The sequence below is a fragment of the Cryptotermes secundus genome, unplaced genomic scaffold (genome assembly GCF_002891405.2).
Source record: "Cryptotermes secundus unplaced genomic scaffold, Csec_1.0 scaffold265, whole genome shotgun sequence".
NCBI classification, from domain to species: Eukaryota; Metazoa; Arthropoda; class Insecta; order Blattodea; family Kalotermitidae; genus Cryptotermes; species Cryptotermes secundus.
In genome coordinates this window covers 799,064-821,149 of record NW_019725002.1, presented here as the reverse complement: position 1 = coordinate 821,149, position 22,086 = coordinate 799,064, and the positions used below count along the sequence as shown (strand labels likewise).

Sequence of the window (22,086 nt, the reverse complement as noted above, 5' to 3'; positions counted from 1 at the left end):
AGATTAATGTGTAGGGTTTGTAAATTGTGTAAACCCGTAACAGTGTTATAGTTACGACTTGTAGGTTGTTAATAAAACCAATTAACAATACGAACGACTGAGTCCTCTTGGTACTGAGGCCACTAGTGGCTTATTGTACTAGCCCCAGATGATAAGTGAGGGTGATTGTGGAGCAATTGGTAGTTTGCAAGGGAAACGGAAGTACTCGGAGAAAACCTGCCCCGCTGCCACTTTGCCCTTCAGAAATCCCAAATGACCTATCCCGGACTTGAAGCCTGGTGGCCGCGGTGGGAAGCCAGCGACTAATCACCTGAGCCATGGCGCGGCCTCTAAATGTAATACGTAAGGTACGAAACATACAAATGATTCTAAATTATTGTCGGGGTTTCCGTCACCTATGAACGGAAACGCCGACAATAATTTTGAAGCATTCTGTGTGTACGATTATATCCTGTACCCATGCAATGCTGTACTTACTAGACAGTTGGCCATTGCGCCCTGGCGAAGTGTGCGTAAGGGAGCTGTCATCTTTGGTTACCCGGTGATCTGGAGGGCTTGCAACTGCAACCAAACAAATATGGATACTTTTCAGAAACTGATCGGAATATATGTGGCTTTTAAAAAATATTATTTTAGTAAATTTCTCACGTGATAGCACCAAAATTGCAATAGAAATACAGAAGTCACGTGCCTGCGTCGCTCGCTCGTCCTCCTCCTGACGGTTTATTACAGGAAATTAAGAAAATTAAGTCCCTTCTTCAGAGGTATTCGACGGAGACTTTACTGACATCGTAAATATATATTTTTTTAATCTCTCACGCTCCCTAATCGTGAGCCGTGAGCTGTATCTTGCGAGTGGTACGTATGCTGCAGACAGACTGATGTATTCTATACAGACGTACTCTTCAGCATTTGGGATAAATGCATCATACGTTATTAAATGAAACTGTGCCAGCTGCATAAGCTGTTTGGCGTCAAGTTATGCGAGAATAACCATGTTGGGTGAATATGAGATTGCTGTGAAGGATACGGCAGTGTGGCCCGAACGAGTTTTGAACCTAGGCCCTCCCGAATCGGAATCAGAAGGCTTACGGGCACGAAGGTAAGTTTTGAAAAGGAACTCGGCACTATAAGGGAACCGGGGGGGGGGAGGACAGGGTTAAAGATTCTCTATTCACTGTATATTTTCATTACTAAATATGTCAGCGAGAATGTCATGGAACTGGACTGTTGTGTGAATTTCTGTTTCTTTGCTGTAAAACCTGCATAAATCTGACTACAAGTTTTCATATATTATGGTCAAAGGTCAACGTCAGAATATCAATGTATTAACGTAGTTGGTTGAGGCACTATCTTACAAGCCGGAAGGTCGCGGGTTTGAGTCCCGATTAGGTGGCTTTCTTTTTCAATTGACCTAATCCTTCCAGCCTCACTATGGCCCCAGGGTCGATTCAGCCTCCAGCAGAAATAAATATCATGAATCTTCCTGGGGGCAAAGGGCGCCCGGCGCGTAAGGCTCACAACCTTACCGCCATCTGTGAGCCGGTTGTCTGGAGAATACGAGGGGGTATCCAAAAGAAACCGAACTTATTTTTTTTAACTTATTTATTCAAATTTTAAGCACAAACCTTCAATCCCCTTCAAAGTACTCTCCACTTACACTAATACACTTGTCTAGTCTTTTATTCCATTTTTCAAAACATTGTCTAAATTCATCTTTTGAGATGCTTGACAGCGCCTCCGTCGTTTTTTCCTTTCATGTCTCTTTTCATTCGAGGAAACAAAAAAAAATTCGCACGGGGCAAGGTCGGGTGGGTATGGAGGGTGAGGAACAGGGGTCATACCATTTTTGGTCAAGAATTGTCGTACAGACAGGGCTGTGTGAGCAGGGGCATTGTCATGATGGAAAAACCAGTCACCCGACTGCCACAAATCTGGCCGCTGAGCTCCAAGTCACTCCCGACAGCTCCACAATTTCTTCAATGGTCCGTCGTCGATCTTCCTTGATGATTTCACGATTTTTTTCAACATTTTCATGTGTTCGGGCTGTGGAAGGACGACCAGAACGAGGTTTGTCATCAATTGACATTTCACCATTTTTGAAACGGGAAAACCACTCAAACACTTGAGTTTTCCCCATAGCATCGTCCTTGTACGCCGTTTTTAACATTTCAAGAGTTTCTGTTCCACTTTTCCCGAGCAAAAAGCAGAATTTCACCGCCGCACGCTGTTCACGAAAATCAGTCATTGCAAAAACGACGATCACACAAAAGAGTTGTCACTATAAACTCTGCCGAAACTAGTCCTTACCTTCTGAAGCAACGGTAGTCGGCTTATCGACTCAGGAATGTTAGCTCTATGCGCTCATAGCAGCAAAACGCGGTACTACAAAAGCTCTGCCCACAAAAAAATTAGTTCAGTTTCTTTTGGGTACCCCATCGTATATGGAAGCTTCGACATCTCACACCCGTATGGGCCTCCACGTCGTTTTACAAGGATAGCTTTACCTTTCCTTACATATACAAAATGAGTCTTTTAAGCATCAGAGACATTTTTCAATTAATTAATAAAGTGCAACAGGATGCTATAATATAATATTGTTATCAGAACGTTATTGCATCTGGGTTGCATTGACTGTGCTTGAAACCCCGTGCTCTGTAAATAAGCCACGTTTTAAAATGTTTCGACGGTTTTTATTACCATGTAACATTATCCAGAATAGCGTCAATTTATTTTCACTCCGACGCTGTGGCCTCTCGCCGTTTCATTATCGACATTAGCATCGTCGTTATCGGGTTTCAGCACAGTTCACCTCGGTTAATAAAGGACTAATTACAATACAAACATTGTCATCACGTGATAGATCTATTAAACCCCCATACATTCACCTTAACATTGCCCTATATTATCATTTACATCCTTCCACACATGTACAGAAATTTATATAATTTCCTTTCCGGATCTTTAGCACAAATATGACACATCGATTCCTAAATAATGCTTCAAATTAAATTAATTAATCTTTTGAAGTAATTTTTATTAAAACTGAAGCCCAAACGCAACCTTAAACAGCTGCAATCAGTTTCGGTTAGATAAAATGGTAAGTATCTGTGGTACAAAGTCTAAGTAAGTTGGATTAAGCTTCATTTATAATCTTCCCAAAATGAAGAATATTTGAAGACGCCTGAAATGTTGAGATATGCTACACTGCGTGATGCCCCAGGTGTACGAAGGAAGTCATTCCTCTTCTTCTTCAATGGTTGGTACGAAAGTACTCTACGGATTTCGGTGCCATTTTGGATTGGGATCCGTGCTCAAATTTGTACAGTGAACTTAATTTCAGTTCGTCCTCCTCAATTATAACTCTACTCTATACAAAATCCCATCTCACATTTCTCAAAAAGGGTTCACCGTACATAAGCATTGCGTAATACGACATGTAAATCTCATCAAGATATATTTCGAAATAATATTTGGCATAGTAAAAAGGAAAGTTGTCCCTGGGCTTAACTAATTAAGCACTACACCATGAAGGCGTGTGGGGAAGTGGATGTATAGATCCACATATTCTTGACCTCGGCACTCGGAGAGGTGTCTTCAGCTTCGCGCCCTTACCGCTTTACCCCCGGAGAAAGAGCCCTCGGTACCCATTCGATAGGAGGCCGGTTGGGCCTCAGAGGAGGTCTGGAGACGTGGAGAAGAAAAAATTATTGACCTAACCGGGATTCGAACTCCGACCCTTCGGGCTTTCAGTCCGTAACCAGTAGCTATTCCGACTGCGCTATCAGATAAAATTTAATGTGAGATTTTGTACAGAGCAAATATCTTCACAGAAGTAAATTTTTTTATCTGTGATAAATAAACATTAAATTCAATGAAGCATGGAAAGTAACAAGGATCGTGTATGAAACAAAATGTGTACTCCAGGGCACTCTTTGCCTCTGCTGTTTTATACAGAAGCAGGAATTACGGTCCGTGATCAAAGACTCGATGAACACAAACAGAAATTCCAGATTATAAATATTTCATACAGAAAATCAGAATGACTACTTAAATACACGTTTCGGATATATGGGAATGCGAGAGGGGAATTCGAAATTATAAAACGCAAGGAGGGACAATGGCGGAAGACAAACAGAAAGTCGAGTGGTATATCAGTACGGAAGGACTGGACTGCTGAGACAAATCCTTGAGTGTGATAATACTAATCAGTAAAAATAAATGTTAATTAGCCTTTACAATTTCTGCCGTCGCTAGCAAGTATTGTGCTGGGAAAACCAAGAGCTCTCGACAATATGTTAAATTAATTTCAGACATGTAAGTTTTGAGGTTTTCACGGCGATGACAATGAAGAAAGTCGTCTTCTGGGTTTAGGCACCGTGTGTTCTTCGTTTTGCCCGACGTTCCTCCGAAACGTCGGCCAAAACGAAGAACACACGGNATTCAACTGCTCTGAAGATGGAGGCGCTACGTTCCTCCGAAACGTCGGCCAAAACGAAGAACACACGGTGCCTAAACCCAGAAGACGACTTTCTTAATTTCAGACACTTTAGAATGGAAGCAAGCATGAAAATCAACTTCAGCTTGTCCCCTACTTCATGCGGATTTGTCTGGCTTACTCTGCGATCCTAAAGATCAAGGCGATGTGTTACTCTGAAACGTCAGTTAATTTTCGGCGGACTATAGGACGTTACATCTTAGAATGCAGAACTCTTAGAAGTACACAATGTTCAGACACGATCGTGTGAAAGAAAAAAAGGACACTCTAAAATCTATTTTCATATTTCAGGAGAAATGGCTCCAGCATCCTTAATATCTTTCGCAATTCCAAAGCAAGTAGAAATAAGTCAATATCGTCGCGTGTCCGGGGTTCCGTGACAAATAAACGTGGATTCTTAGTTTTGATCTTTGGGTTCATTGGACTTTACTAACACATTTACACTCGGTTACAATAATTCACACATTCAACTGTTTCTGGATACCGAATCCCTCACTGTTGTCTGCGTCTTGCGCCTCTGGTCTCCTGGAATCTGCTCTCGCTTCTGCTCTGTGCCTTCAGTTCTGGACTCTGAACTGCTCTCCCTTTATTCCTGCTGGGCGGATGGGACAGGAATCACGTCCGTGAAGAGCTCCGTTTATCATATCCGTGGTACAGTCGTTAGCATGGATATATCTTCAATAGCTCCATCAAAACCCAGCGTAACGGGAACGTGCCCGCCAATCTCCACCCAGCAGAAACGCAGGTTGTGGCTTTTTCAGGTCGCTCGTCACCGCTCATCATAGTATGCGTTGACGTGTGAACGTGTTTGTCACCCAGACAACGACGCGGGATCGTGACTACCGAGCCGATGTCTAGCAATGGACGCCCGCTTTTAGGTGGCACGCCACAATATTAATCAAAATTCCAGGAAAAGAGCAATTGTTTAAATAAATTTACCTGGTTTAGAAGAAATCAGCTTACTGTTTATGGTAATTATAATACTGATTAATTCTTATGTATTTAACGGGGATTTTACATTTGCAGAGGTTTAGTGACGGAAACTGTATACATATCCAGGAGAGCAACCCTGTCCTCGGGGTCTCGCAGTCGGCTAACTTCCAGAATTACGTTGGGTGTAACAGAGATTCAATGAGATGAGTAGTTGCGAGTATACTGTTATGGTGAGTGTTCAGACATCTGCAAAGAACATAATTAAATAAAGTAAAACATAAGACCAAAGAAAGTGTCATATTATACTGTATACAGATATAAAATACATTTTAAAAGAACAGATTCCAGGCAAACACAGACATTCAAGTTCTTGTGATTCTGTATATAACGCTCCTGACCTCCCGAACTTTACGTATATTTATGTTATGGGAGCTCCCATTTCACCAAACTGTGAACCACGTTTATGTTCGCAAGAAAAGTTTACTGTCCACTGCACTTATGGCTAAGTCTTAAGATGAAACACTGACAATCGCTTTATTCATAGGGCGAGTTCATTAGTTGTGGGGAAGAGATCAGAGAAATTATTAGCACTGCAGGAGACTCTTGACGACTTTCGATAAAATTCCACTAGGAAAAGGCCAGTGAAGACCGTAAATTAATAATTATTTCTAAATAGTAACATATATTTGTGGAGAATGCACTATAGTGCAGATTTCCCCTACCAACGCTCGGAAGTCGCTCTTCGAGAAGGAACAGTTGAGAGTGGACACTGAGATGCAGTTCTCCGAAGAAATTCATTCAATTAGTCTTAAAACAAATTTAAAGTAAGATTTATACATGGCTGCTTCTTGAGTAAGTCAAGAATTCAGGTATGATACATACATATATGTGTTTTTTTTTTTGGCGCTACAGCCCCAATTTGGGCCTTGGACTATCTCCATGAAATTCTCTTTTCACTTCGGTTTACTAAATCTTAGATATTGGGTAAGACTCCTTTGACGGGTGATCACCTAGTCGCAAGCCCTACCTGTGCACAAATACAGAAAACGCGCACAAACACACACATATAAACTGAATATCCATGCCCTGAATGGGCTTCGAACCCACGATCCAGGCTTCCGAGCGAGCGAAGGCAGTGCATGCCTTAGACCGCTCGGCTACAGTGAACGGCCACATACATTCTTAAACTTGTGTAAAATGTATGACGTGCAAGAAACATAACCCATTAAACCGAACAAGTCTGGTCAAGCGGCAGAGCTCATGGCCTGTTTCCTGAGTTGCCCGGGTCGAATTTCGTCGGGACTCAGGGTTTTCATAATTTTCCTCGGTCCCTCCAACCAAACTCCGTGATAGCACATTGAAATCTGGTCAGGGCGGCATCCTTCCACACTCTTCCCATTTCATTATAACCATCATTGAATCACTCGAAGCTATACAGGTTACGGAATCGCCCAATAAACTACAAAAGTAAAAAAGGGTAAAGTTGTCCTTGTGATTAATTAATTAAGTACTACGCCATGAAGGCGTATGGCGGAGTGGACATATAGATCCACATTTTCTTGACCTCGACACTAGCTGGAGATGAGTGATCAGCTTCACGCTCATGCCGCTTTACCCCAGGGGAAATAGCTCCCGGTACCCATTACATAGGAGGCTGGGTGAGCCCCTGAGCCGGTCTGGACGATATGGAGAAGAGAAAATTCTGACCCTACCAGGACTTGAACTCTGACCCATCGGTCGTCCAGCCCGTAGCCAGTCGCCATACCGACTGCGCAATCCCGACTCACCCAAATAACCTACAAAGAAATGAATAATTCATTAAAGGAATCCCGTACGTATACTGGAACGGATGACTCGCGCACATGAAAGCGTGTTTGTACTTGTAGGCTTAATGTTCTATTGTCAGCTGCTGCTGTTAATATTGACAGCAGCAGCATTGCATCGTGTTCTGTTTTAGATCTCTCTGATCGATTGTGGGGAGACACAGTAGTTATGATCTCGACATGTTAGGAACACGAAGGGAGAGTACAATAAGATGCCATTCTCACAGATACGCACGTCAGATTGCGCACCGACATGAGCCCCTCAAAGGGCTGAGAGCAACAACGGATGAACTGACACATTCTCTGTCTGAAGAGGAATCAACTTCTTGAGACCTGAGAGGTTCACGATGGTGAAAGTTTTGATTGTAATCTTCTGGCATGAGACACGGTGTAGTGACGCGGGTGGCCGCCGATTTTTCGGAGGAATCTGCTGCTTCCAACTTCCATCGGCACGTTTGCAACCGCCTAATTGATTACATGATGTCACTGCCCATAAGATCACAATTGATATGACATGATTTCTTTGTAAATGACATTCACGGGATTCATGTAAAACCTTAAAATGTATCTGCGAATATCTGAAACGATTACGAATTCATATAAGTGTATTTACTTTATATATAAATTTATTTCTCATCGCTCTGCCAAGTGTACAAGTCTGATAGCGGAGAACCCAAAATACTAGCGCAATACAAATGGTCTCTCTGAAGAAAGTGCGAAGAAACCGTCGTTGCCTATAAGCGACAGCCTGGAACGAACAAGGAGAACTAGAAAAAGACTAAGTCTCCCTGCTGAGGTTCAAAATGGACCTTCGAAGTACGAAGCAGGGGCATAAACCACTAAACCGCGAGTTTCATTCGTTCAATTGTTATTACAAAATTTAAGAATGGTGAAAAACAGTATGTACTACAGTTCTGTCATATAATAACTCAGTTAATTCTTACTTATTTGTATGTTAACTCAACATCCAAATAATACGTAATAATAATTAAATTCTTTATTATCTATGTGCCAAGTCAACAGCCGCAAGGCCAATTACAGACACAGCACAGTATAGATAAAAGTAATTACATTACAGACAAACACATTATAAAGTCAAAGACAAATTACAGGCAAGCGCTGGGGAAAACAATAATGCAGAAAAGTAAACAAACAAACAAATACAATAATAGCAATAATAATAATAATTATAATAATAATTTCATTAACATAAATCTAAGTGTTATTAAGAACTGAGAAATGAAACATAAATATTTAATTAAGAAATGAAAAGTATGGATTTTCAGAGGATAACAATAATACCTGTAATTCAGTTTATTGTCTTATTGCACATGCAAATAATAATAATACTAACAATTATACTATATTTAAAAATCGTTTGGGGAGAACATTCCAGGCTCCGAATACGTCAACATCCCTGTAGACAACATTAGCAGCTGCTGCACATCTAGCAGAGGGACAATTTTTAGATGAGGAGCAAACATTGATGATGATGATAATAATAATAATAATAATAGCGTTAACGAGTTTGCCGTGAAACAGTACGATGTTGCTTATCTGTTTGTGGTATGTCGTAAAAAGGCATAACATTTCCTTTCTGAAAGGAGTCTTGTCTTTCTCCTCGCTTCAGGAACTTCAGATAATTTTGATGTACTACTTTCTCGTTGTCTCCAGTGAACGCGGTCTCGTCTGTCATATAGTAAAGATTCGTCTCCTAAGACATGGTCTTCATTTCCCTTCCATGCTTCACTATCACGTCCCAGGTTCTTCCCTTGTAAGATAAAACATTTCCCACTGTTAAGGTTTTATTTATTTTACGTAATACCGATTCTTGGAGCGAAGAATTAGGTCTATTTCTGCAAGACTGATTTCTTCTTGGAAAGGGAGACAGTAACATGGTTACTGCACAACAAGACGAATCCAATCTCAAAGACTCTTTAATGGAATACGGTTTAATACTCACGTGACGCAACAACTGAAAATTCACCATTTTCATCAGATGCTGCACAAAATTATCAGTCTTTGCAGATATATATATACAGTAGAACTTGGTTATAACGTCATCAAAGGGACCTAAAAATAGTGTCGTTATAGACGAATGTCGTTGTAACCGAAATGGGCACTTCCACAGTAGCCTTATGTTAGTCACGTAAAAATCTACCAAAAACCGAGTTAAAATGTTGCATTTTTTTAGTGAAATACGTAGTTAAGTACAGACTAACGTAACATTAACGTGGAATTGCCCAAATGTTTAATATCAAAGACATATTACAGCGCTTTTCACTGACAATACACACCGCACTAATACTGTATATTAAAGGTAGGCCTACTCACCTAATTACAGTAGATTACATCAATTGTTGTGCCTTACTGTACCTAGATACGAGTACAGTAATCAGTTATCTTCATCTGTTTCCTGTTACTTGCCCAATACACACTTTCTAAATTACGTTCAATGTCCATATCAGAGAAATTCAGGAATGAAAATGACGTTACATACGAGGTTGATGCATTTGTGCATGTCGTACTAAGCAAGGTATAAAAACAGTTGCTTTATGAGGAATTAGTTCGTACCATTGAATATTTGACGCAATAGACAAGGTGTCGCAGAAACCGATGTTGCTATAACCAAGTTTTACTGTATATTGCATATACAACGTCGAAATTTTGCTACTTTCGACATGTGATCACGAACAGCCGATGAACTTAGGAATACTTGAAGAGAATATTCCATCTGTTTTTAACGACTGAAGAGATAAATTTCTCTCGCGTATTAGTAAAGCTTATTCTATTATCCAGCCATCATGGCGACAGTGTAAGTGAAATAAGGAATAAAAACACTAGGAAATCCTCCAATTTGCAGATATGAAAAATTTTCAGAATTTATACTGTCTTATTTCGTAAAAAAAAAAATGAATTGCGATTACACAGAGCTGTTTCCCCATCTTTAAAAAAAACTTGCACAAGCATACTTGAGTTCCGTTTAAGGAACTTTGAGTAAGATTGTATGCTTATATTTTCCTAAGACTGTGAGTAAAAATAACCTCAGCACAAGATGTTCCTTCTTCCGTTCGAAAGAAAACATATTCAATAACAAATCTATCTCTTGAGCATCCATATGTTTTTGGTTCATATTAACTACTAATACTTCTAAAAATTAAAAAGAACCTAACCTTGTCGTATCTTAATGTGTTCTCTAATGAAGATTCTGGAATGATATAAGCCTGAAATTCGCTACTAAACTGAGTGAGTATACAGCTACAGTCACCACCCGACTTGAATTCTAGTTCCAAGCTGAGATGCGAAATTAATCAGTCAACATTGTAACTTGTGTATTTACAGATCTGTGCAAAGAATCGAACCAACAATCTCCAGAACACGAAGCATACATTATATCATGTCAAACGTGGTGTTTATTGCGAAGATTTTCTTTCGCAGACAGACAACAGTAAGACTTGAAAGGATTCTGACGATGATCTGGTATGTAAAAGACAAAAGACCACGACGTTTCGGAGACTGGATCTGTCTCCGTCTTCAGGTGGGTGGGGAAGGATAAACTTACTCAGTTGGGCCTGTTAGAAAGAGCTAGTCTCAATCAGTGGTCTTTTGTTTTTACATACCAGTAAAGTTTTAAGTTTCAAGGAGGAATCTCAAAATAAGGATGGGTTCCACCCACAGTACCTCAGCAGTGGGTCTCTCAATTTACCGCCAGGCAACAGATTATTAGACTCCCAGTCGCTCCACATTCCTTAGGAACAATGCACTCGCGCCAGGCGCGTTATGAAGCTCACGGAGGATGAATAAAATAAGTGGCATATGACACTGTTTCGAATGAAGAAGTTAGGGAAATGATTATCATGTCGCGAGACGGAATTTTGTTCATTTGGAAAATGTCTTGATAGAAGACAAGGCCACTAATCTACATAATTTTTGTGACACGTGTAATGCACACTTTTAATTTAAGGAGTTATTTTCAGTAATTTCTCGATTTACGTAAAATATAATATTCTATGATATATTTTCATAAATTAAAAAGAAAGTGAGGGTTAAGCGTTTACTTTCCATAAAAAATGGAAGGGGTTGAATCCATGGGCCATGCCAATCCAGGGAGTTAAAACTTCTATTCAAGCAAAACGACTGTGTTAGCTTATTTTATTTTACATGTTGCAGTTTCCGTTCTTGCCATCACATTAAGTCTCACGCGTGATAATAAGGCTGACAGGTTCTATTTTTAAAGAAATTTAAAACGATGTAATTTACACGTCATTTGTAACCTCACTTCTTAGCTAAATATCATTTTTTTAAATAGCTACTGCTCTATGCCAATCAAGATTCTGCTGAACTCATCTTACTTACCTTTCGTACATGAAAAATCTTCGTACAACATATATTTACTTCACAAGTAACAAGCGTTTCGCGGTAATTTCTATCTTACCAATATGAACTTGGCAAAAGTGAACTAAAACAGCACCATTGCCAGTCCAAACACTCGAACTAAGCAAGCAATGACAGTTCTGTATTACAGGTTGGCAATTATTTTTCAGCAGTTGTTCGCTTGAGTGGCTAATTTATTTATGACGATTGATGTTCATGAGAACACTCTAACGGACTGTTTAATCAATAAATCAGAGCAAATGATTGATATTGTGGTCTTCAACTGTTAAAACAACAAAATAAAGAGAAAAACAGAGTAGACCTACTCTAGTGTGCACATTGTACAACCAAAACAAAATGGATACAATTATTTCAAAGCCAAACTTATACTTTATCTGTAGTTTAATAAACTAAACATCTTTATCTCAAAATAACTGACCTGTTGATGCAATCAATGTATATTGTAATCGTCTATTTACTTTAGTACATGCATTGATTATAATACACTCTAATTAATACTACTAGACGAAATAAAAATATTTCAAGTAACCAATGAAAAGCTAGAAGGAGAATTTATATCTAAGTTGTGAAGATATCTGATAATTACACTTGGTCGTCGACTTACGACCGACTTCCTTTCTGACTGACAGGTCGTAAGTCGATCTGGTCGTATGTCGGCCATATATTTATTAACAGTATTTTTAACCTTTCTAATGTTTTTATGACCTTTATAATTTATTTTTAAAAACTATTATATTTTAATTATCTTTCTTTTTCATTTTTTTTGTGGTCGTAAGTGTGGCCGGTCGTGAGTCTCATAGGTCGTATGTCGACAACCAAGTGTACTTTTATAATGTTTCAGTGCGGTAATACTTGTTTGATTTCCTGAGTAGCAGATTACTAAATGGAACACAGAGACAAATATTGAAACGCTGTCGTAATCAAAGACCTGAAGCTGCAAGAACTGAAGCATGGCAACGAGAACTGCAGCTTAAGAGTGTTAGCAACTCGGGCAAGAAGCCGTCACCTATGAGTTTGCTGAATGTCACAGGAAGGGCAGATTTGTACGGTTCGTAAGGATGCTTAGGGACGAGAGATTAGCTTATAGAAGATATGGGTTAGAGAAAGTTGTGGTGTTTGTGTAGGTGGGTCTGTAGTAGAAATGGGTAACTACAATTTCTGAAGTATATAACTCAGTAATATGTTCTTTTAAATCTTCAGTCTTATCCTGTTCAGATGAGTCACCATTTAGTTGGCTCTTTCGGTGACAAGACTTCTTATGCGAGTTTAACTGAAATAGGGAAAAGGGCTGAAACGCTTTTCTTTGTTAAATTGAATGAGGGAGAGACGGTTAACGAATAACAAGAAGCTGTTTCAAATTGAAAGGCAAAGACAGATATTCTGAAAACTCATCAGTAATAATATTATGGAATCTGAGAACAATATCCTACTCTATGACTCTTTTCGTGGCATTTCTACATAGCTCAAGCGGTTAGTCGCTGGCTCCCCACCGCGGCGGCCCGGGTTCGATACCGGGTCTGGTCAAATGGGATTTGTGGTGGACAAAGTGGCGCTGGGGCAAGTTTTCTCCGAGTACTTCGGTTTCCCCTGCCAATCTTCATTCCACCAGTTGCTCCACAATCACCCTCACCTATCATCTGGGGTTGGTACAATAGGCCAGAAGTGGCCGCAGTGGACTTAGTCCCACCCCACTAGTAATAAAAAAATAATAATACTTCTTTCATCTAGTTCGTGTTTTGTTTTTTCCTTAAGCACTTTTCCGCTATTTCTTTCCTCGTTCCTTCTTTCTTTCTTTTCAATGTTTGTTCCATTCAATTCACTCCTCGTCCACTACCCTGAAAATAAGGGCGCCTGAAATGTCAGCTAGACGTAGTGTACAGAACGTTCATGTGGATTCAGTTTTGTATTCCTGCTTCAGACCTCTCTGAACATTTCAATAAACCCTGTCTGTTTATCTGGACAGTGCTGCACATTCCACAGATAACAAAGTGCACTGCAATGTTTCCCTAGTGAAAACCAATTTCTTCTTGCGTACATAGAGAGGGATTTATTTTCCAGTGCCATTGACACAAAACTTTCCAATTTTCTCTTACACGCATCTGCTCTTATTCTTTTCGTTTCTCCTGAAATGCACGGGGTGGTGCAAGGTTGAGATGGAATCCGAAAGTTATGTTATAAAATGTAGTGCAACTTTGTTCTGGTGGAGCCTCCAGCACAACAGGGCAGCCCTAGGCTGTTGCTCTGTTATTTTCACGATCCTGTTAACATTGGCTGCGTAATTTGGAGCGAAGAGGCATGTAAGCCTATACATTCACATGCCTAAAATCATATTAAGTACCGTAGTAAAATAATAAATTTGCAGAACTGATTTCCAATTGTAGCCGATTTAATATTTTAAATATTTACTTATATATGAGGCCCAAGCATCCGTATGTAAGTGTAATGTGCGGATTATAAAAATTTCAGCAGAAATAGTCGCTAAAATATGCATTTTGTACGTTTCCTATAACGAATAAATGACCTCAGATCAGGTTATGTGAACAAAGCGGAACAGGAGCGGCTCTTCTCAGAGTGCTTCGGTTTCCTTCTCAATTCTCACTCCAGAACTACTATATTTACAAGTATATTTCAGTCCGCCTTTTATTCTATGAGTAAAAGAGTGTTCTTCCAGAAGAGATCTATCTATCTATGGGTTTACAGTCCTTTGTTGGACCTTGGGCGCCTTTTCGGTTCCTTAAACCTACACACAGTCGGCAGGAGTCCTTGGATGGGGGGATCAGCCAGTTAAAATGTCGCTACCCACAGACAGAACACAAATAGGGAATAAAGAAAGACAGAAATCCATTCCTTGAGTGGGATTTGAACCCATGACCCCAGGGTACGAGCAAGAGAATACAGTTCATGCTTCAGACTGCGCGGCAACTGTGACCGGCCGGATAAGATCTAGTCGTTACAATTACATAGCACATGCAGTCTAAGCGACACTGACCTTTCTTGTAGAAACGCAAATATATTGATTACTGTATCCATGATGTTTCTGGTTTTAGGGCTGTTTTCTAACGATGTATGTTGATACACGGCATCAGCCACCCTGCCTTTCCCAAGCGATTACAGTTTCTTAGTGAGGAAGGAAGAAATTTAGAGCACAACCTTAGCAGCTTCACACGTCGCATCATACTGCAATTGGAATAGAAATCGATCTGCAAGCCTATGCTGTTTACACCACTAAGTGACACAAAAAACAAACTCCGTGGTTTTAGTCCGCAAGCGAACTATACCGACCGAGCGACCGCCGCTTGTCGGCGAAGTTAGTGCCAACTTTAGAGAATAGAGGGTATCGCGTGGTCAGCGCAAGGGATCCTCACGGCCGTCAATCTCGGTTTTCTAGACCGGAGCCGCTATTTCTTTGAAATAACTCCTCAGTTTTCCTTACGAGGCTGAGTGGACCCCGTTCCAGACCTACTACTTCTCAGAAAATCTGGTAGCGCCGGGCATCGAACCCGGGCCTCTGGATCTGTAGCCAGGAGCTCTGACCACTAGACAACAGAGGTTACACAACTTAAGGAAAGTGGAGACGAAGCTCCTTGTGAAGTATTGCATAGTTTATATTCAGTCTTGTTATTTTACAGCAGATGCCGAATGCATTTTTGTTTGCACGTATATATCCATGCATTTACTGGGCATCGCTTTTAATGAACTTGTACTACACATGCTAAACAGAGCGCTATGAATCAAATTATTCTATTGAGGTACTGTGATGGTGCGGCTTTTATCCAATTTATATTTCAACCAATGGGATTTCTCCGTAGTGTCAGATATACACGTATAGTGGTGGAATTGGAAAATGATGAGCCCTTTGGCCGAATGAATAGCAGAAAGTGTGTAATAATATTAATAAACACTGGTGTGGGGTAAGCTTTCATATCCCCGTCAATCATCCTATGTATTCTCACCGCGCTCCCTTCTGGGTGATTCTGCAGTGTTCCAATACACCGCCATTCGTATAATAACGTAGAGACTAACTGGAAGATAATTTCGAGGACGAAAAGTTTATGTTGTCCGTGGTAAATCACATGATAACATGTATGTGTTTGATTACCTACATATATGAGAGTAAGGCAAAGTTGTTCCTGTGTTTAACTGATTAAGCACTACGTCATGAAGGCGTATGGGGGAGTGGATGTATAGATTCATATTTTCTTGACCTCGTCATTAGTTGGAGGTGAGTAGTTAGCTTCACGCCCCAGCTGCTTTACCCCCGGGGAAAGATCCCCCGGTGCCAATTGGGTGGGCCCCAGAGCCAGTCTGAACAAGAAAATTATTCACCCTACCGGGACTCGACCTCGACTCCTCGGTCGTTCAGTCCGTAGCCAGTCGCTATACCGACTACGCTGAAGATTAATACATAGGTTCTATAACCCCGGGCTGGAAAGGCAATTGAGAGTGGTGAAGGTTGGGAAGGAGCAGATCATGGCACATATCATGGCATTTCCATAGAATCCATCTGCAGAAATTCGAGAAACGACGACAATCCTGCCAGGATAGCCAGGAGTCCATCCAAATATACGTGCCTTATATTTCCAGAAAGGAAAAAAAAAAGTATTAATGATTAAGCAGGCTGCTTCGTCCGGTTCTACAGGAGTGGACTCCCGATCAACCAGTGGCTTTGATGAAAAAACTGATTGGTGTATCCAGTATCAAGATAAACTTCATGTGTGAATATGTCCTTGTAAACTCGAGAAGGTATTCATTGCTTGGAAACTACACAGGAGCTTCTGAGATTCTACATTCTTGTTCCTACCACCAAGATTAGACTAAAGTTATATTCACTGATTATCTAAGATTTCCGGATATCCAGGGAAATTCATTTTCCATCCACCCCGGATAATCTAGAGTCTACCGTGCACTAATATTTCTAAAAAAACTTTGGTTAAAACTCTCTTCGAGTGTTGGATATGAAAACTCGAAAACCGTCAGGAATTATAAGCACTAAAACAATGTTCTATTCCGAATTATATGATTTAGAAGCAGTGTCGCCATTGGCGTGGTATATTGGGTCTAAAATAATAATTTCTTTTATGTTCTGACACAACAGATATTTCTATTGATCCTTTTATAATTCTTTACCATACAAATTTCACGTATTGTAGAACTTATCCAGAAATATTAAGACACAAACTATTTTGTCAGATACTTATCTTGCTATATCCATTTCTTCCAGAAATGTGAATCAGTAAAACACTGATACTGCACTTTCAAACACGTATTGCCCTACGAAATTTGGGGACCCTATATTCAAGACTTACATATTGTCATCTTTTGACAGCAGACAAATTGGTATAGACTTAAAAGGAAGCTAAGATATTCTAAGATGGGAATGTCCTCAGTGGCACGATGTTCACAACGAATTTCATTAAGAGTAGTCGTGAATAACACGTATATTTACGTATAACAGTTTTAACGATGATAGAAACAGGCAAACACACAAGTCAGCTCCCCAATATGATTTCGGTTCAGCAAGCACGACCTAGTTGATTGTTTTTCCTGAGATTTAGGGGGTGAAGGTGGATTCTTTCATGTTATGGCACACGACCAGAATCCGGACGGTAGGAAAACAACTGTATTTTGCTAACACGTGGCAGAACACCGGTGTGCCGCAAGCTTTTATCAGATGCTTGTGGATATTTTATATTAGCGCATGAAATCAGTGATGCCGAAAGTCCCGGTACAATAGTTAACATTATTATTAGGCAGGTATGACGTCCACAGCTCCACTGCTTTTTAAAGATGTTTGCTTGCAGTGTGAGGCCTCCCGCGAATTCTCTATCACAGACAAATAATAGGATAACGCTTAAACATGTCACGGCTGCTTCATTCAACATGCGTCTCAAGTCAATATTTTTAACCCTTCAAAGTCTAGTGGTTACTATATGTACCATATGCTTTAACATATTAAAACTATGAATTCTTCCCACAGATTGTATTTGTGTGCTTCATACAGTGCTACATTAATCGGTCTATCAACGTAGCAGTGATTTAATGTGTTTCCTGTGAGGTACTAACTGAATTTTTATGTATTATATTTAAGCATCCTGTTACATTCCACACTTTTATATGTATAATACAAACTCCGTCGCAAATGTAACACTTTATTGTAGTTCTTGTCTCCTTCTTTCACATTACATGTTTCGGCCGCAACCGGCCCTCATCAGGTCTGTCCGGTTGCAGCCGAAACATGTAGTGTGAAAGAAGGTGAATAAGAATTACAATAAAGTGTTACATTTGCGACGGAGTTTTTACTATACGTATAGAATTTTTATGTATTGTTCAGAAAACATTAGGGGCTTGAAGTTGGTGGTGATCAAGTGTATGACCGTTCAAGTGACCAAGATTCCAATGTAGCATAAGATAATTAAGACAGACACGATCTTCTTTGCAAAGCCTGGACTGACAGAGGACTTGTATATAGTGCACAAGCAACATTCTTCTGAATATGTGCGATACGTATAATTTACAAAGACGAAGAATATTCATAAGAGACAAATCCATCCTCTCGTCAGAAAAGATATTACAAAAGGACTACGACCACGAGAATACAGGTGCAAAAAATCTCTGGTCGTGTTCCTCAAGGGGTTTGGCGCCAAGATAAAATGACTGGCGGTAAACCGTCAGCCGTAGAGTCACTCTGACTCTGTCTGGTCCACTCACTAAATGATTAATCGTGTTCAGATTCGGTGACATATATCCCACACAGTTGAAAAAGCATCCCAGAATTAAGTAAGAGATAGACAACATCACTGACACTTGGTCTGTGACTTTGGAAAGGGCTGGAGCTGCTACGTACGGTATGGGTCACGAAGCTGAGTGATGTGCGTGGAGTTTGCTGACCACTGTTGGCAGAAATTATGAACAATTCAACTGAGCCTGCAGAAACTTTTGTAACGTGTTGTTTTGTCGATTCATAACATCCTTAAGGCACAAATCCAATGTGACCCAGTTTCTAATTTTCTGAAAAATAACGGATCATGTGAATTTTTTCTGTGGAATATAAGTAATAATATTCATACATACTCGTATGTACCATTTTTAGCGTAAGTATTACCAATGGCATGGCACGAAGCAGCTTTGTCATTTTACTTAGTTAATGTTATTATATGATACCCAAATAATATTGTAAGGTGTATGGGTGACTGAGACGCCGTTCGGATTGGTAACTGGGTTTATTAATCACTTAATTTGGTAAAAAATAATATTACAAGTCTAATTAAGTTAATGCATCCAAGTGGTTTTATCGAAGCAAATTATATAAGTCTGTCTACATTTAAATAGAAAGTCCTTAAATAAACAACAATACTGTACTATAAAGAGTTCCGTCTTTCATGGCTAGCAGAAATAATTTCTGCATTTCTCAGTGCTTTAGCGGGAAGCAAGAGAAGGAGAAAGGTTATTCCCTAGTTATTTCACTGATATTAACCGCTGAAATGGTCACAGGGCCTGTTACACACCACGTAATTTCTACGAAGTTATATTGGATATTAAATTATTGAGCCCAGGAAATAAGGGGCTCATGTTAACCATGTTTCAATAGAAAATGTGCTGTCATAAGTTTGAAATATAAGTTACAGGTTAAAAGAAAAATGCTTTGTGAATACCAGAATGAAATTTCGGAAGTAATTACGCTGATATATGCATAAGATTATTAGTATAGCACGTAATAACAGCTACGGAAGACACCACGTATCACAATAACTATTTCATACAAATATCCAAATGCTGTAAATTATCATAGGATAGGTTTTGTACAAAATCAACTTCAATTTCTTAAAACTCTCCAAGCAAGTTCTGAGACAATTATTTAAAATGGTATAACTGCATCTATACTTGTTCTTCCCAATTTGTCGTTCACAGTAATCCCCTCAATTCTCTTTAAAGCAAATATCTTATAATCTATGTACCTCAAGTGGTCTCTTCTTGTCAGGTTTCCCGATCAAAATTTTGTATAAATTTCTAAACTTCTTCATGCGTTCCACTTCCCACTCCTTGATCTCTCACCCTCGACACCATCCACTGAAAAGCGCAAATTATGACGCCATTCACTGTGAATATTCCCCAGGCACGTTTTCTCCATTACTTAGGTCCAACCATTTTCTTCAGCATCCTGTTCTCAAACATCCTCAAAACAATATTTTCCCCTTAATGTGGAAGTCAGCAGGCATTAAAAGCCACATAAATACTGGATTGTGGGTTCCTATATAAGCAAAACACGACATTAACCACAGGGAGCCCTACTGTGTTTATTGTCCGTAACTACAGCACATAACGCTAATCTGCTACTGTCCAGCCTATACGCTGTAATGGCGGCAATTTGCGACATGCATTTTCTGAGAACTAGCAAAATTCTCCAGTACCAGCATTTCATCACATGTACATGTGGGTCCTGCTTACATTCCTATGGAGGGATGTGTACAGGGTTTTGGTGGGAGTCAGAAGGAAGGAGACCATTAGAAAGCTCGAGAAGTAGGCTGGAGGATAATATTAAATAGGATCTTAGAGAAACAGGAGGAGGTGGTATGTAGTGGAGTCATCTAGCTCAGGATAGGAACCAGTAGTAGGCAAGCAGCTCCGCGTAAAATTGAGAAAGCCTGCTTTCTTTTTACACAAAATTCCATTGAAAGTCTTCTTGTTACGTTAAATTTGGGTATGGCAAACATATACACATACCAAACATCCATGCCTTGTGAGTGATTCGACCACATGATTCCGGCTTCCGAGCGAGCGAAGGCAGTACATGCTTAGACCGCTCAGCTACCGCGACCGGCACTACAAAGGCTACAGTCATGCCATTTTTTACACAGTCATTTACAGGTTCTCTCCACCTACTTACATTCTTTTACATGTCTGACCCATAAATTCACGCAGTTATTAAATTTCTTCTGCATAAAATGTTTTAAAAATTTAGCGTTTGAGAAGGAAAATCGTCAGAAATCTGTTTAAAAATACAGCAGACGCGAAAATCCCAGAAGTACCTGTGTGACAAAATTTCATGACTGTGGAGTTGTAGTTGTTCAGGAAAATGTACCTTAATGACAAAATTACCGTTGCGGAGACAGGGCTTATCACCTCCACTTAACGTGCTGGGTTCGTGTGTAAGTGACTATAAGTACGAAATTTCTCCAGTCAGGAACGTCTCCCTCTTTTGAAAATATAATTATGTTACATATTGCTGTTATCCTTTTGAAACGACTTTTTATTTAATTAAGTACAGCTTCTGTACTATGCATGTTAAACGTGTAGAATATAACAAAGTTTCGATAGTTCATAATGTATGTTACTGTTGACTTATAAACAAAATCTCATACATATGTATGGAACTTTCTATCTTCAGACAATTAACATTCCCGGCCCCATCCGTCCATTAGTTATCGCTGTCAAACCGAAAGCTAAAGCAACGTTTTATAAGGCTGCCATTTTTACATGTTACAAAAATTGCCTGCACATGATTTACGTATTTTCATATATTATTTGAGAACTTTATATTACGTGGCGCCACCGCCGTTCGCATGTCATAACTTTGTGCTTCAGACATCCGGTTATTATCCACTGTATGAAATTAAAAAGTACAGCACTGGGCTTCACAAATTTCTAATGAACTCAGCTGGTTCAAAAACTGAAAGGTGGAAACGAAAGTAGGAAAATAAAACTAAATGATTTATCTTGAGGCCCAGACTTCTCTGGCATTTCTTCTTCTTGTCAGGCACGGCAGTCATGGTGGACGCTTCAATATTCATTCATGTTCCAGACATTTTTTTCGCCAGATTCTTCACAACCTTCAAGGAATGCATCCTGTTGTGTGTTTTTCGCTGTACATATATACTTCAGCTTATCTGTCAAACACAACACTCAATAAAAATAACTCACTTTCACTCCATCATGTCAAATGAGTTTTCTATTGGATCACAGTACAGAAACATAAATACAAATTTGTGAATATGAGACGATTACAGAATATTTTATTTTATAAACACACGGGGGCACGCGGTAGCGTATCTTGTCGAGGCACTATGCTACAAGCCTGAAGGTCGCTGATTAGAATCCCGATGAGGTCATTGGATTTTTCAATTTACCTAATCCTTACAGCCGCACTATGGCCCTGGGGTCGACTCAACCTCTAAGAGAAATGAGTGCTAGGAATCTTCCTGGTGGTTAGCAGTGGTCGACGCATAAGGTTGACCTTACCGCCATCTGTGAGCCGATTGTCTAGAGAAAATGTGGGAGCCTCGACGTCTCACAACAAACAACGGCCTGTTAAAGGGATAGCTTTACTTTTACCTTTGTATAGACATATTGAACACTTGTAATACGAGGGGGTACCCAAAAGAAACCGAACTTATTTTTTTTAACTTATTTAATCAAATTTTAAGCACAAACCTTCAATCC

At 39.8% G+C, this 22,086-nt stretch overlaps 1 protein-coding gene across 4 annotated transcripts in view; it reads right to left on the bottom strand.

The window, feature by feature from the left end:
- The window catches only part of LOC111863167 (calcium/calmodulin-dependent 3',5'-cyclic nucleotide phosphodiesterase 1), a 640,341-nt gene that overhangs the window by 97,621 nt on the left and 520,634 nt on the right, over positions 1-22,086 (bottom strand). For all 4 annotated transcript variants that reach the window (XM_033750945.1, XM_033750944.1, XM_033750946.1 and 1 more), the window contains exon 2: positions 478-561. In XM_033750945.1, the coding sequence (XP_033606836.1) occupies positions 478-561 (84 nt within the window). The remainder of the gene's footprint in view (positions 1-477; positions 562-22,086) is intronic.